The 15,276-nt window shown below is 36.9% G+C and overlaps 1 protein-coding gene and 1 long non-coding RNA gene across 7 annotated transcripts in view; one reads left to right on the forward strand and one right to left on the reverse strand.

The window, feature by feature from the left end:
- Positions 1 to 15,276, reverse strand: part of LOC140484662 (uncharacterized) — a 120,382-nt gene that overhangs the window by 92,278 nt on the left and 12,828 nt on the right. The window lies entirely within an intron of this gene.
- adam8a (ADAM metallopeptidase domain 8a) overlaps positions 1 to 15,276 on the forward strand; it is a 44,514-nt gene that overhangs the window by 21,963 nt on the left and 7,275 nt on the right. For both annotated transcript variants that reach the window (XM_072583244.1, XM_072583245.1), the window contains 7 exons: positions 3,552 to 3,732; positions 4,542 to 4,619; positions 5,139 to 5,223; positions 6,234 to 6,351; positions 8,345 to 8,510; positions 10,345 to 10,404; positions 11,151 to 11,222. In XM_072583244.1, coding sequence (XP_072439345.1) covers positions 3,552 to 3,732; positions 4,542 to 4,619; positions 5,139 to 5,223; positions 6,234 to 6,351; positions 8,345 to 8,510; positions 10,345 to 10,404; positions 11,151 to 11,222 — 760 coding nt within the window. The remainder of the gene's footprint in view (positions 1 to 3,551; positions 3,733 to 4,541; positions 4,620 to 5,138; positions 5,224 to 6,233; positions 6,352 to 8,344; positions 8,511 to 10,344; positions 10,405 to 11,150; positions 11,223 to 15,276) is intronic.

Consider the following 15,276-nt stretch of genomic DNA (forward strand, 5'->3'; position numbering starts at 1 on the left):
TGGTCACCCCTTTTGAGAAACAAAATACCATTTTGGAAGTAGTCCACACATTTGGGATAGGTAAGGTGCCCTTTGGAATTATTTTAAAAATAGGTACAAATGTCTTTAAAAATCACATACTCATGGTGAACATAAAGTTCATTGGGTCTGTCAGAAAAAGAATGTCAACATATTTTAAACTTGTTTTATTTTGTGTTTTTGACAAAACCTTTTGATAAATATCAATGCTTGCTGTTTCACTCTGTTAACATAAGTTTGAGAATTATCATTTACAGAATTAATACTCCATGACTGATTTTACAACCTTTCATTCTCATCGTGGGGCATATTTCATTTCATAGTCCCATTGATGGCTTCAAGTAGAACTTTGTTTAATCACAGCCGGAGTTCTGAGACCTGAATATGATGTATACTGGGCATTGTAGGTATCAGGGAAAAGGTAGCCTATAGGTGCCATGAGTTGACATTAAGTTGACTTTGAGGCTATAAAAGCCATGAGGGTGGGCAGAGGGGTCACCCTCTGTTATGTCAAATTCTGAGAACACTAGTGTTCCTTTACTGTTTTCTTAGAAAATTTCTGTTATCTTCCCTTTATCAGTCCCCAAGGCTTGATTGCATTGTGACTACTAACAGCTTTTAGGCCAGCAGACTTTATAAGATACCTCAAATTCTTGTTGAACTTTAATTATTTCAAGCTTCTTTTGAGATTCAACTTTAAGCTTTGTCAAGGCATTCTCCCCATCTAATAGCTCTATAGTTCACTCTGCTTTCTCTTTGCTGAAAGAAGCCTTAAGTATGACTATAATGAGACTCAATCTCAGCCGTTGGTTTGATTTTTCTGTTTATTAAATGTTCAGAAATTGTTAATCATGGGGATGATCCATGTTGGATCAAAATGGATCATTTTCTCTGGGATAGCATTTTATCTTTGTTAAAAAAAATCTCCCAATAAGAATGCCTCTTGGTCGTCAGTAGCGGCTACTTCTTGGACAGTTGCAGTGTGGTTGGTCTCATTTAAAGCTTCCTGGCTGTGGATTGAAATCTCCTATTGTTGCTATGCCATTTTGAGGTAGCATGCCAATTTTCTGAAAATGTGGCATTCAGCTGTGCTTGGAGTCAGACAAGAAGCAATGGCAAGAGCAGAGACCTCTCCTCTTGTGGTATTTGTCTTCCTTAGGGCATTAGTGCACTAGTTAACTGAGGCAGAGTCAGTGCACTGATGCAGGGAAACTCTGTCCCATCTGACGAAGAGTTTAGCCTATCTGGTGACCTGCACTGCCTGGGCTAAGGTCATCTTTAAGACTCTGTTTTTCCAAAAACAAAAATCTACAAGGGCTTCACCTTATAGCCTATACCCTATTATGATGCAGGTTTGTATGAATTCTTCTTTCAAGTTTCATTTAAACATCAGGTATACATCATTTATAAAACAAAAAAAAATGGTTTCCACTGACTCCTGGTTGAGCCAATTAATCTTTGCCTGGTCTGCAATGGTCTATATTTCTTCATAAACTGAAATAGGAGTCAAATATTTGTAATTAAAACATTGTTGTGGTTCCTTCTGATGACAGTAGCATCAGTACTACCTTTGATCGAATACAACAATACATTGACCTGTTTTTTATCTGCCACTTTATCGATGCGTTAAGAATTACAATATCTGCTAAACCACTGATGCCAGTTTATCCAATGTATGGTCTGCTTAGGACCCAGATGGTAAAGGCAAGGCTTTTTCTTTTATAGATTCTGTATGCTGCTTTAATATTAATATACTTGGGGAAGCAATGATATTGTACAGTAATCCAGAGAGCCAGTCGAATGCTCTAAGGACGTGGGTTCAAATCTCATCAGGACAGAGGATGGGATTTGAATTCAATTAAATAAATCTGGATTTTTATTTTAAAAATGACTTTGAAACCATTGTCAATTGTCATAAAAATCCATTGGTTCACATGTGCTTTTTAGGGAAGGAAAATTTGCTATCCTTACCTGTATGGCCAAAATCTGGAATTAAAAGCCTCAAGGTGATCATGAAACCACCTTCATAAAAATGCATCTGGTTCGTTAATGCCCTTTGGGGAAGGAAATCTGATGGCCTTACCCAGCCTGGCTACATGTGACTCCAGATGCACCGAGTAATGTGGCTAACTTTTAACTGTCCCCTGAAAAGGCCAAACAACTCAGAGGGGCAACAAAATGTGGACTTTGTGAGCAATGTTCATATCCTATGAAAGAATAAAGAGTTCCTTAGCACTGTGCAGGTTTTCTTCCTCATGCCATCATCTCTCTCAGTAAAGACTACTTACCTACAGGAATGTTTTTACTCACTGTGGCAGACTGATTTTTCTTCCTCTCCGCTTGGTGTATTCTTTGTTGTGGACTTGCTTTTTCAGCTTTGGTGTGAGCATTCCCTCTGTAGTATGCCTAGGAAAGCCTTGAAGACCATCACCAGCTGCTTCCTGTCATCATTTGAGTTTCTCCAGATATCACTCCCATTTCTGGGCTTGGATTGCTAGGCCAGCCTCATCCTCCTTCAGTAGCACTGTGCTGCTTCTGGCTTTCAGTGTAGTCCCTCATTGTTGCTTGCCTCTGTTTCTGTCGAGAGTGTGGTGCTGGAAAAGCACAGCAGGTTAGGCAGCATCCGAGGGTCAGGAAGATCGATGCTTCAGGCAAAAGCCCTTCGTCTGTTTCTGTAGGTCACGTCACCACTGATCATGTAGTAAGGTGAGGTCTACGCATTTGTAAGTGAACATTAATATGTTTTGTTAAATATGATCTATGAATTCGGGATGTTAAAATAAAGGACACCTTCAGGAATCTTACAGACTTGCCTCCGGTTCGTTATCCCAGTGTATTTCAAATATTGTGACAAAGTGAGAAGTGTGCGTGAAATTTCTGGGAAGCAGCGACGCTTTATCTGAGCATCAAGATTGCATTCATGCTTTGGATTTCCTCTGGACCCTCGGGGCCTGTTATTGAAGGCAATATCTGTTGACCTCAAGCACCCCTTTGACTGTACATGTTCAAGTCCCCAGAGCGGCATGTGCATAGCCTCGCGCTACTGCACATATGGAGATTCAGCACCATTTGTGTATGAACATTGACATTAATTCAGCTGAATAAAAGTGGGTGTGCTGTTTCTTTCTGTGTCAGTGAAGCGTGCCTTGATGCTGAAAAGGTTGGGAAGCACTTCAATATAATCTGATGTTGGTACATCCTTACACACACATTCTGTAGCTAATCTTAAATTAAGGGTATAATTAACCCTCTACTTCACACTACTGAGACAGTCTTGCATCTATTGTAACCCAAAAAATTGAAGTATTTCAGTTACAGTCAGCAGATTGTACTACGAATCTGTTTAGGAATGTTTAGTTTCCAATGAAACATTGAGAAAATCATGATAAAACCCTGTAAATTTTAAGAAATTACACAAATTCTTGGAAACCACGTGGCTTCTAGGTATTGATTACTTGAACAGTTGGAGCTTGGTCTGGAGAATATCATCCTTTTCAATTCTCCATAATGGATTTATTGTTTTGTTTTTGCAGGGATGTTAAATGTGGTAAAATACACTGCGTTGGAGGAAACAAATTTCCAATCACTCAAGCAATGTATGAAGTAAAACTACCCCAGAACAAATTGTGCAGGATTGCAACATTAAATGAAAAGAGTGATTCAAAGACTGATCCTGGGCTGGTCCCTTTAGGAACAAAATGTGGAAATGGGATGGTAAGAAATAATAGCGGGAACTACCGTCGAAAATCATTGAGAGCATTTTGTTTGGTAGAGATAGTATAGGACCAACTCGGTAAGAACAATGACTGCAGATGGTGGAAACCAGATTCTGGATTAGTGGTGCTGGAAGAGCACAGTAGTTCAGGCAGCATCCAAGTAGCTTCGAAATCGACGTTTCGGGCAAAAGCCCTTCATCCTGAAACGTCGATTTCGAAGCTACTTGGATGCTGCCTGAACTGCTGTGCTCTTCCAGCACCACTAATCCAGAATATAGTATAGGACCAGTCTGCTGGTGAAAACTGACAGCAGGGCACAATTCTTGCACCTGTACAGACAGGGTCTATTGGAATTGGATTCCAACATTCGTATGAATTAGACTGGCAAGCTAAGGATAGTCAGTGCATTCCAACTTACTATCTTTCTGATAGTGTTTTTTTTAAACCAAGATCATCGCTGTCTGGTTATGGGACGATTTGAAGAAGAACAGAGTGCCTTAATCAGAATTCCTTTTTCATTCCAGCACTAGTGGAAGTAGTTTAACTAATTGACTGACGGTTTATGAATTAGTTGCGGCACCTTGCTGCCTACAAATTGGTTGCTGTTTTTTGCCTTCACCACAAGTGTAATTACAATTCAAGAGCAGTCCTTTTGGAGAGTCCTGAGGAGATCATAAATTTTACATATGTGCAGGTTCTTTATTTGTGATCCCTCTTGCAGAAAGCATGTTTGAATAATCTAAACAGCCCATTACCAAAATTTAGATGCACCCTATGATACATTTTATTTAACTTGTATTTTTCCAGGTTTGCTACCATGGTATTTGCCAGAGCGTTGTACTTTATGGATCAAGAAACTGTTCTGGAAAATGTAATAATCATGGGGTATGGCTCATGCAAATTCTTTTTCTTTTCTTGATGCAAACTATTCAATGGCATTAATTGCATGTTGGAGATTTAATGGAGATCTTAAAATTATGAAGGGTTTTGATATTTTAAGTAAGGGGAAGCCTGTTTCCAAGGCAGGGCTATTGGCAAACAGAAGGCACCAGTGCCAGCACTTCAAGATAATTGTCAAAATATCCAAAAGGGAGACAGCAGACTATGGCAAAGGGCTGGGGACTGGGAATGGCTGCTCTTGCAGAGAGCTAGTACAGACATGACTGGGCTGAATTGCCTCCTGTTGGTAATCATTCTGTGACTCAAGTTTTATTTTACATGAATTTTTGAAGTAGAACTCAATGAGTGGAAGCAAATTTAATAGTAATATTCAATCATACATTTGAAGGAGACGATCTGTAGAACATTTTAGGGAAAGGGCATTGAGAAGCTATATTTAACACTATGTAAATTTATTCCATTTTCTGGCGAGATTGTTGCTAATGTTCTGAATTATGTTTTCAGGTTTGTAATCACAAGAGAGAATGTCACTGTGATCCAGGTTGGGCACCACCGTATTGTCTTACACAAAATAGTAGCTTATCTACAGGTAAGAATCCAAGCAACCGCACAGAAATGAGGTGATTTTTCGTGTACATAAACCTTAATGTAGGTCTTCTAGAAAGAATTTCCCATATCTACAAATGAGTATCCTTTCGGGATTTTTATTTTCTGCATTTACCATCCCTTTCTGAAGTAAACAATAATTTTTGATTTTAAAAAGTAAATCATAAAATGAGATTATTTGATTTCATTGGATTAGCAAACTCAGGATTTGTATATAAATATTTTTGGTTACTTCAGAGTGCCAGAATGGATATGATGGGCTGAATTGTCCTCTTCTGTGATTCTATGATAATCATTTCGCAACACAGTACATTTCAGGCTGGAAAATTTCATTTTTCAAAAATGTTCATTTTCATCCAACTGAAAAAACTTTATTTATTTAACCCTAAAAGATTTAGAAACTACATTTAGTTCCAAATATGGGTTTCTTGGAATTTTGATGATTCACCATAATTATGTTCTGCTACTGACACAGATTTCTGCATAGCTAGCATTAATGCTATATTATAACAAGCCTGATAGGAACAGCCTCATTTCCGCTTGATGCTTTGTTCAGTACCCATAGCTGAGACTCATGACTTTGGTTCTGTGACAACTTCTGTACATGAAGGCGTGACTGATTCTTTGGATGGGATCCAAGCTTCCTTGAACTAGTGGGCTATGAAGATAGTATGCTATTCTCCCTCTTGCCATGCCATATCCTCCCTGCTGTGTTCCCTTCCATATTTGTGAATGTGCTTGTCCCCCTCTCATTTTGAGTGCGATCAGAAGCACATTGTGAGAGTAAACTGGTGTTGTCGCAACCAATATGTGAAGAATTGGGCAAATAAATTCCTTTTTGTAGCTTGAGATGAATTCCAGTGATTTCAAGTATTTCCAGGTTTTGTGAGAAAGCTATTTTAAAGCTTTAGCTCTGCCTTCTATTTGTACAGCCCAAAGAGCAGAGTTGTGTAGTTGCAGAAATGAGTTAATTTACACTATTCTTTTCAATAGGAAATGCTGCCACAATCATCATTCTCTCTGTGCTCCTCCCCTTCATCATTTTACTTATCCTAATAAGTGGTGCACTTCTATATTATAAAAAATGTTTGATGAACCATACAAGCAAAATGTAAGTATAGAATGAGAACCTATGTTTTACCTAATTCAGTCACTGTTACTAATATTGCACTTTAAAAAATGTGACAATATTGGTATGAATCAAAAGTTTTGTTTCAATAAAAAACAGAATGCTGGAGAAAGTCAGGAGGTCTGGCATTTCAGACTTAACACTAACTCTGTTTCTCTTTCTACAGATGTTGCTAGTCCAGTTGAATTTCTCCAGTATCTGCAGTGTTTTGCTTTTATTTGTAAATATTACAAGTGCACATCTCTATATAGCTCTCAGTTTTAAGCTCAATAGTTAGCTGAATGTGGAAATTTATACTACTTTTCAGGCAATTCAGAGAAATAGTGTATCAGCAGTAGTATATTTCCACTGTCATGAATACTTTATTAAGTGCAAACAAGTTAACTGAATCACTACAGTGATTCAGAAATGAGGCAATATTTAAATATTTACTCATCAGGATTGAGTTTGAATCATCTACAAAGTAATCCTAACACAACTCTTTTAAAATGCTACACTGAGGAAAAAGTAGCTAATTTTGATACTTGCATGTTATATGTGAATCACCACTTTATTCACCAAGTTCACTACTGTTTCAGCAAACGCAAAAATTATTGTGTTTCTAATCCTGTAGTCAATCATTAAAGCAGAGTTGCATATTCTTGTATTTTGTCAGCAAGGACCAAAAGTTTTGCCTAGATCACTGTTGTCCTAAATCACTGTCCTAAATCCTTGCTGAGCTTGTTTGCTAGAAACCAGACTATGAAGGTGGGCTGCTGCATAAACTGCTGCAGTCCATGGGATGCAAGAACTGCTCATTATTGTTAGTTTTCCTCCTAATTTGCTGGTCTATTGTGGCTATATCCCAGTTAGTTCAGCTGACCACAATCATAACTTTCCTCTCTGTGCAGTGTTATGAATATTTTCAAGTATTTTTAATCCGCCAGTTCAAACACATGATGACACCTACCTGGAGTAGGTTGGACATGCATGTGAAATATCTGGCCCAGAGGTAGATACTGTAACACTGTGCCACAGAGCCTTTATTCATGTTTAATGATGCTTAAGCATGGTGTTTTCACCTACATAATTCACTCTTGTGATAGTTGACCATTACATAGCAACCAAAGATTAAATAAGCTTTCACACGCTGCTTTTCATCTTTTTGTATATTTATTAATAAAATGATAAAGGGTCAAAATTACAAATGTGAATGAGTATTGAAAATGCTTGCCCAACAGTGTTTTCTATACTTCATCCTTTATCTACAAATTCTAAATACAGTCATATCTCATATAATCCCTACAGATTTGATGGCCCACCGAGTCTGTACTGACCCTCTAAAACAGCATCCTACCCAGCCCCACATTTACTGTGGCTAACTGACCCAGCTTGAACATTCCTGTGACACAACAGGACAATATAGCACAGCCAATTCACCAACCTGTACATCTTTGTGACTGTAGGAGGAAACTCTCTCAGGTGTGGGGAGAAAGTTCAAACTGCACACACTCATCCAACGCTGGAAATGAATCCAGATTCCTGGCACTGAGGCAGCAGTGTTAACCACTGAGTTACTGTGCCACCCTAATTACCAATCACTTCTCAATTAACCACCTGTTCAATATATTAAACAATATTGAATAGCAATATTATTCAAGTTGCAAAGATGTAATGTGGAGTTATTGAATCTGTAGTATGTGATGTTAGAATGAAAGTAATTGAAATGGCTACTATTATTGCTTAAGACATTAAGTTCTATACATTGTATAGATAACACCTTTGCTAGAAATGAGCAGCCATTGGAATTGCATACCACATCTTGCTGTTTGGCCCTATGAGAGTTGCAATGAAACTGTGAATATCTTTATACTTTATATCTTTATAAAGATAAACAGTATCTTTATAGAGAAAGTCAAAATTAAAATTGGTGACTAATTTGGGTTCAAAGATTGTTCATTAATGTTCATCTCTTTCATATGCAAACAAAATCTAGCTCATGTGGTTTGTCAAATCCAACATTTGAACGAAAAGACCGAACCAAATCGAAAGCCACGTATCCTAGCAACAGAAGTCCACGTGTAAAACATTCATTGCTTGTTGCCTCAAGCAATGATCAGCGACCGCAGATTACGGTGATACCCAAACGCCCACCACCTCAGGTAAATCTGTCACCATGATAAATTCAACTGTTTCCTGTTAATTCTAGTAACACTTGTTTGTTTTATGTATCTAACTGTAGCCTGCTTCCATGACACTATCATAACATGTATTTAATACAATTGGACAGTCTGCAACATTTTCAGCTGTCTTTCCAAAACATTCAATACTGCTAAATCTAATAAACTGCACGCTCTGTCTCTGTTCTTCGTGCCTTCATTGTCTAGTCGTGTTTTATCAATTCAACCTTAGAATGCTTTTGTGAACTTCCTTCTCTTGTTCTTCAAGTTTCAAATTTGCTACTCTCATTTTCCCTCTATTGTAGAAATCAGTCTAATGTACTCAACAACTCGAACAACAACTTATAAACAGTAACTTTTAACATGGAACTAGCAAAGGCAATTTAAAGGAATGTTATCAGACAAAACTCTATTGAACCACAAGGGTGAGGAAGAAGTTGAGTTTTTAGATGTGTTTAAGGAGGGCAAGAGAGGTGGTGAGGCCTGGGAGGAATTTCCAAAGTTTGAGACCTAAATTATTTGGGCAAATATTGCAACTGAGACCTGAAAAAATTGCAAATGCAAAGGAGTCCAGAATTGGAGAACAGCAGAATCTAGGAAGGATTGGAGGATGTTGGGGATAAGGAAACATAAATAAATAGCGAGTTCAATACAAGGATGATAAGTTTAAATTCAGGTGTTGCTAAACTAGCAACTGATGTAAGTTGGTAAGCATATTTGAATTAATTAGATATTGTACAAGTGAGGATGTAGATAGCCGAACCCTTGATAAGCTGAGCTTTATGAAGAGTGAAAAGTGAGAATTCAGCCATGAGGGTTTGCACATGTCAGGAAATGACCAGAAAAGCATGCATGAAGTTTTCAGTGGTTGGATGAAGGGTGAGTGGTGAGGGGGAGGTGACTGGAGTTTTGTGATAATACAGAAATGATATGAGGCAGATTTGGTTTTGGATAGGAAGCAAGTTGAAAGCTCAGCAAACTACTTTTGTTCAGTCTTCCTCTTAAACTTTACAAGCTTTAAGCAAACTAAGCATAATCTGATTTCCCTCTTCAAATTTGCAGTCTTGAACTTTAAAGGCCATAAATAGTGTTGTAATTGCAATTTTATAATAAGAAATACAGAGTCTATGGAAAGTTCAAATGTGATGGACTCCTATTTATTGATTTTCTTTATTTTTTAAAAAAAACTCAAGATACCTGCTGCATTGTAATGTTGTTTCCTCCTAAAATCAAAAGTGAGGACTCAAAACATTCAGTTTCTTAGTCTATTTACCTTAAAGGAAGTACTTGTGTACAAAATGAAGCTTTCTGGTTGCAAGTCTAGACTTCGAAGTGCCTTGAGTTTCTATCATGCTTACTTTTATATCATTAACACATTTGATAATAAATGATATCAGTAGAAACAATTAACAAATAATGAGAGTAAGATATTATAATGCAATAAAAACCCTTGTGAAAATCTTGATCAGGGAAAAATGTAGTTGCTTTGTAATTGTCGCCCACTGATCATAGGGTTACGTAAAGTCTGTTCACTGGCACTCTAGAACTGGTGAACAAATATTTGAACCTCAAAATTAAGCTTTTTTACTGCTCATTCTTATGAAAAGTAGCAGCACAATGATTGATAGTTAATAATCTGCATACTTAATGAGATAAAAAAAATGTCCAGTAATATGATCAGTTAATTACTAGGAAAAAAATAGAATCACTATGTGATGACATGTCAAATAAAACTGTAATGAGTAAAGGTTTTGATAGTACTGAAGATGATATATTCAAAGTTTAATTTGTTCTTGTTTTGTTTTATTTCTTTTAGCCCCCAAAACCAGCTCCTCTTAAGAGTTTTCCGACAACTGTTACAGCAAAACCTATGCAGGTATAATAATAATCTTTCTTGGAAATCTGATACAAAAACTGGCTATTTCTGGGTAATACTTTTATTGCTCAATAAACCTGTGCTTATTGCATCATCATAATTTTTATCACAACTAAACAAGAATATTTTCAGGTCAGGCAATATCTGTGAACAAAAAGACCCGATGAATCTGACCAATGGTTTTTCATCAGAGCTTCTCTTTCTAAGGTTTCAGCATCTCACTATGCTAAAATCAAAAAGCCAAAATCCATTTTTTTAGAAATTGCACAATATTATTTGAACAAAAAATAAACCTTTCCTTTGAAGAATTTCAAAACAGTAGTTTAATATTTTTGGCAATTAGTTATAAACTGCTTGTGTCTCATGCTCAGTTTATTATCTCCTTGTCAGATTATTGCTTTACAGCCAATTGGGTAACTATTATCATGCGCTTAAGTGAATATTTTCTTCCATACTTTTAGTCTTTATGTCTCGAATCCTGGATTCAACAGTGGCCTAGATAGTTTCGAAAAAACTATGATTATATAATCTTTCTTATTGATTCAAAGGGAGGGTGAGCATGAATTCTGTGGGTAAAGCACTTGAATCACATTGGCTGTAGGTGAACTCCCCAATCCAGCCAAGTTGTAAAAAATCCTTGTTGCCACAATCATAGTTTTGTGCAAGGTTATCTGTCTGTCTTTGTGATATCTTTTTGTCAAATAATAGCTTTTGACAAAATAAGAACAAAAAGTTTTTCTTTCTAGCAAAAAGTTGAAAAACTACATGCACCACCTCCAGTCCCACCGTCCAAACAATATTCACCTAAACGTGCACCGGTGAGTTTTAAGAATATAATTCACTTATTTTGTCATAATTTTCCATTTTTTAGAAATGTATAATTGGGGGAAAATAACTATAACACTCAACAGGAAATAGTTAATACATTGTACTTATGAAACATTTCACACCACATGAATGAGGTGTCACAGATTCAGTAAGCAGACAACTTTTTCAGGCTAATGATGCAATTGCATCATTCTTTATATTTAAACACAATGTACTTGCATGGTAGGAAATAACTGCATAATTTTATGAACAAAATTTTGGCCTGTGATTTGTAAAAATAGCAGTGAACAGCACTGTGTATTATGTCAATGCAAATGTTGCAGCAACTTCAGACAAGGGTAGATGTGTGGCTTCATGCAATATTTCTGTTGCAATTGTGCCACTCCAACTAAAATGGCACTTGTGTGTGTAGCTCATCAATGAAATAAATGGGACAGGATAGGATTTGTGGTGTTTGAATGATAGATATGAATGAAACCTGCCACGTAAAATTGAGTCCATTTCAAAATACACTTTTAATGATTTACTTATTTCTAACAATCAATCTCTCTGGCCTAAAAAATTAACTTTTACATGTGAAGTCTCATTCCTTCAAGTTCTAATTGTTGTTGAAAATGTTCATTTTCTCTATCTCAAGCTAATTTTTTTTTGTCTTTCAGGTTTTCCATTGATTTTACCAATACTAACTGATACTTCATTTAGTCCTTTCATTAGAAATTCTAACGTTACTATCATATTTATTCAGATCGACAGCCCATTTTCTGTCCTTGCTGTTGTACATTCATGTTTTAAAATTAATGTCTTGATCCTCCTTTGAATTCTAAAATTTTCCCGATCCACAGACTTACAATTTTCTTTGACAACATTATAAGCCATCTCCTTTGATCTAACACCATCTTTAAACTTTATTAGTCATGGCGCACTGAATTTTTCCTTTGGGTATTTTTACTTTAAAGACATGTATGCTTTTTAAAAGCCAGCAATAATTCTTTTATATGCTAGCCATTGCCTATTTAGCATGCTTTTAGTGTATTATTCCAATCAACCACAGCCAACCTCATGCTCATACCTTCATAATTGTCCTTGTTTAGATTTGAGATCCTAGTTACAGTTTTAACTACTACTTTTCCAATGGTCACTATTGCCCACAGTTTGTTAAAACTGAATACTTATGTACCCCTTTCTCATCACATAATACTAGATCTAAGATGGACTGTTCCCCAGTTGGTTCAACATATTGCTCCAGAAAACTACCATAAACAGATTCCAGGAATTCTTCTGCCACAGCATTAGTATTCATTAGATTTATGCATTAATATGTAAATTGATGTCTCCCATACTGACTGCATTCCCCTTGCTACATACACCTCTATAACTTGCTAATTTTTATTGTATTCCATCCCCCTCTGCCATCACCATTACTCTAGCATGGTCTGTAAACTATTCCGAGTAGTGTTTGCTGCCTCTTGATATTTCTTCGCTCCATCTGATTCTATCCTATTCTTATGGCAGATCTTCTTTTATGAAAATACTGATCCTGCCTTTTATCAGCACTACGCTATCTTCCCTTCCTATTTGCATATCTCTCCTAAACATTGAATATGTTTTAATATTTAGTTCCCAGTCTTCGTCACACTGCAGTCATATCTCCATGTTGGCAATTAAATCATATCCTTGCACTTGCCCTAGTGCTATCAATTCACCTATCTTGTTATGAATGCTGCTTTTCTAACACCTCTGTAGTTGACTCAGGTTGATTATAGGATTTGTTTCTGTTGCTTTTGACTTTCATTCACCGCTTACTCCTTGCCATAATCATCTTCGTTTTTATTCAATTCTGAATTTCCTCTCTGGTTACCAACTCCTAAAAGCCTAGACTTAGCCCTCTCCCACGGCATTAGCATATTTCCCCACAAGGATATTTAAACATAGTCCTGCTAAAGTGTAACTCTTGCACAGGTTTAACTGCCCCCTACCTGCTCCCAGTGCCCCCTTCCTCCTGCATTATTTTCCCTACTGAGTGTTAATTCATTCAATGTTCTGATTTCTGTACTCACCAAACCTGTGATATTAGGAACAAACCTAAGATGATTGCTTTTGGAGGCCCCTGCTTTTTAGTCTTTTCCTCGTTTCCCAAATACTTTGGTAGCAAAAACAGGGTGGCAGATTATTTAAACTGTGATTGGGATTCAGTCTTTCCCCTTGCATCAGTTGGCCAGGAATAATTCTGGTAGACTTTGTTTGCACTCCCTTCATAGTCAGAACGTTCTTTCTCAGATAAGAACAACACTGTACATACCACTCCAGGTATGGTCTTACCACTGCCCTGTACAGTTGTGGAAAGATATTCTTGCTCCAGTACTCCATACTCACATCAATGAAGGCTAACTTACTATTTGACTTCTTCACCAGCAGCACCTTCGTCACCTTCATCATGAAGGGCTTATGCCCAAAACATTGATTCTCCTGCTCCTCAGATCCTGCTTGACCTTCTGTGCTTCTCCAGTGCCACATTTTTCAACTTTGATCTTTAGTAAAATTGTGTTGCACCCCTCCCTTCCCAATTCATCTACAGTTCAAATAATACAGCCTGCAATTTTTTCTATCAAAGTGAATAACCCTCGCTTATCCACATTATATTCATTTACCATGTATTTGCCCAGTTATGCAACATGACCAAATCACACTGAAGTTTTTTTTTGCATTCTACCCACAGCATACCCTCCCACCCTTGTATCATCTGCAAACTTGGAGATAATTACACACAATTTTCTCATTGCAATATATAGTGAATAGCTGCAATACAAACACTGATCCCCACACTACTCCAATAGTCACTGCCTGCCACTTAGAAAAAGAGCTGTTTACTCCTTTTTTTTTTGTTTCCTGTTTGCCAAACAGTTCTCAATCCACCTCAGTACATAACCACCAATCCCATGCACATTAACTTTTATTCCATTTTAATAGACATTGGGGGTATAACACAACTTTAAAAATATCTGGCTGCCTCTTTACTTTGGTGAAACACTGCTATTGTGGTGCATAGAGGATAAGAATTGATGTATGGCTATCATTAACTTAAAACAGTGAGTCAGAATGAAAACTCAAATCCATGTTCCTAATGACTTAGTTATGATATTATTCAATTATAAAACAATTATCATTATTTTCAGAATGTGTTTGCTCTAAATTTGAATATATTCAAGAAACACTTCAAAAGAAAATAAACTCTGTGCAGGCATTCACATGTGCCTTTTTGTGTGACTGTCCATGCATTATATACATTGTTGAATTAGACATCAATAGCCTGTTTTTAACATTTTAGCCAAGTTAGACACATTACATTCTTAAAATTATAACATGAAATGAAATTTAATTTCAAAACGCTCCTATTTCAAACTTAATACCAAATTGATTTGTGACTTTTTTGGATAAATTGTTCAGTTAACTATCTATATTCATATTATGATTGAATTTGCTCTGCAATTTGAGAGGAAAAGACAGAGAATCAGAGGTAACAATATTACAGCTGAATAAAGGCAACTACAGTGGCATGAGGGAGGAGCTGGGTAGAATTGACTGGGAGAGGAGTCTAGCAGGAAAGACAGTGGAACAGCAATGGCAGGAGTTTCTGGGAGTAATTCAGGAGACACAGCAGAGACTCATCCCAAGGGAAAAGAAGCATGGTACTGGGAGGTTTGAGGAAACCATGGCTGACGAGGGAAGTCAGAGATAACATAAAAGCAAAAGAGAAAGCATATAATGTTGTGAAAGTTAGTGAGAAACCAGTGAATTGGCAAGCTTACGAAGACTGATAGAGGACAACAAAAAATAAAGAAATAAGGAGGAAGAAGATTAAATCTGAGGGTAAGCTAACCAGTAATATAAAGGAAGACTGTAAGAGTGTCTTTAGATATATAAAGAGCAAAGGTTAGGCAAATGTGGACATTGGGCTGCTGGAGAGATAGTAGTAGAGAACAACTGCATTGGGCTGCTGGAGAGATAGTAGTAGTGAAACCCTGCTATTGTGGTGCATAGAAATGG

The sequence above is a fragment of the Chiloscyllium punctatum genome, chromosome 13, assembly GCF_047496795.1.
Source record: "Chiloscyllium punctatum isolate Juve2018m chromosome 13, sChiPun1.3, whole genome shotgun sequence".
Classification (NCBI taxonomy): Eukaryota; Metazoa; Chordata; class Chondrichthyes; order Orectolobiformes; family Hemiscylliidae; genus Chiloscyllium; species Chiloscyllium punctatum.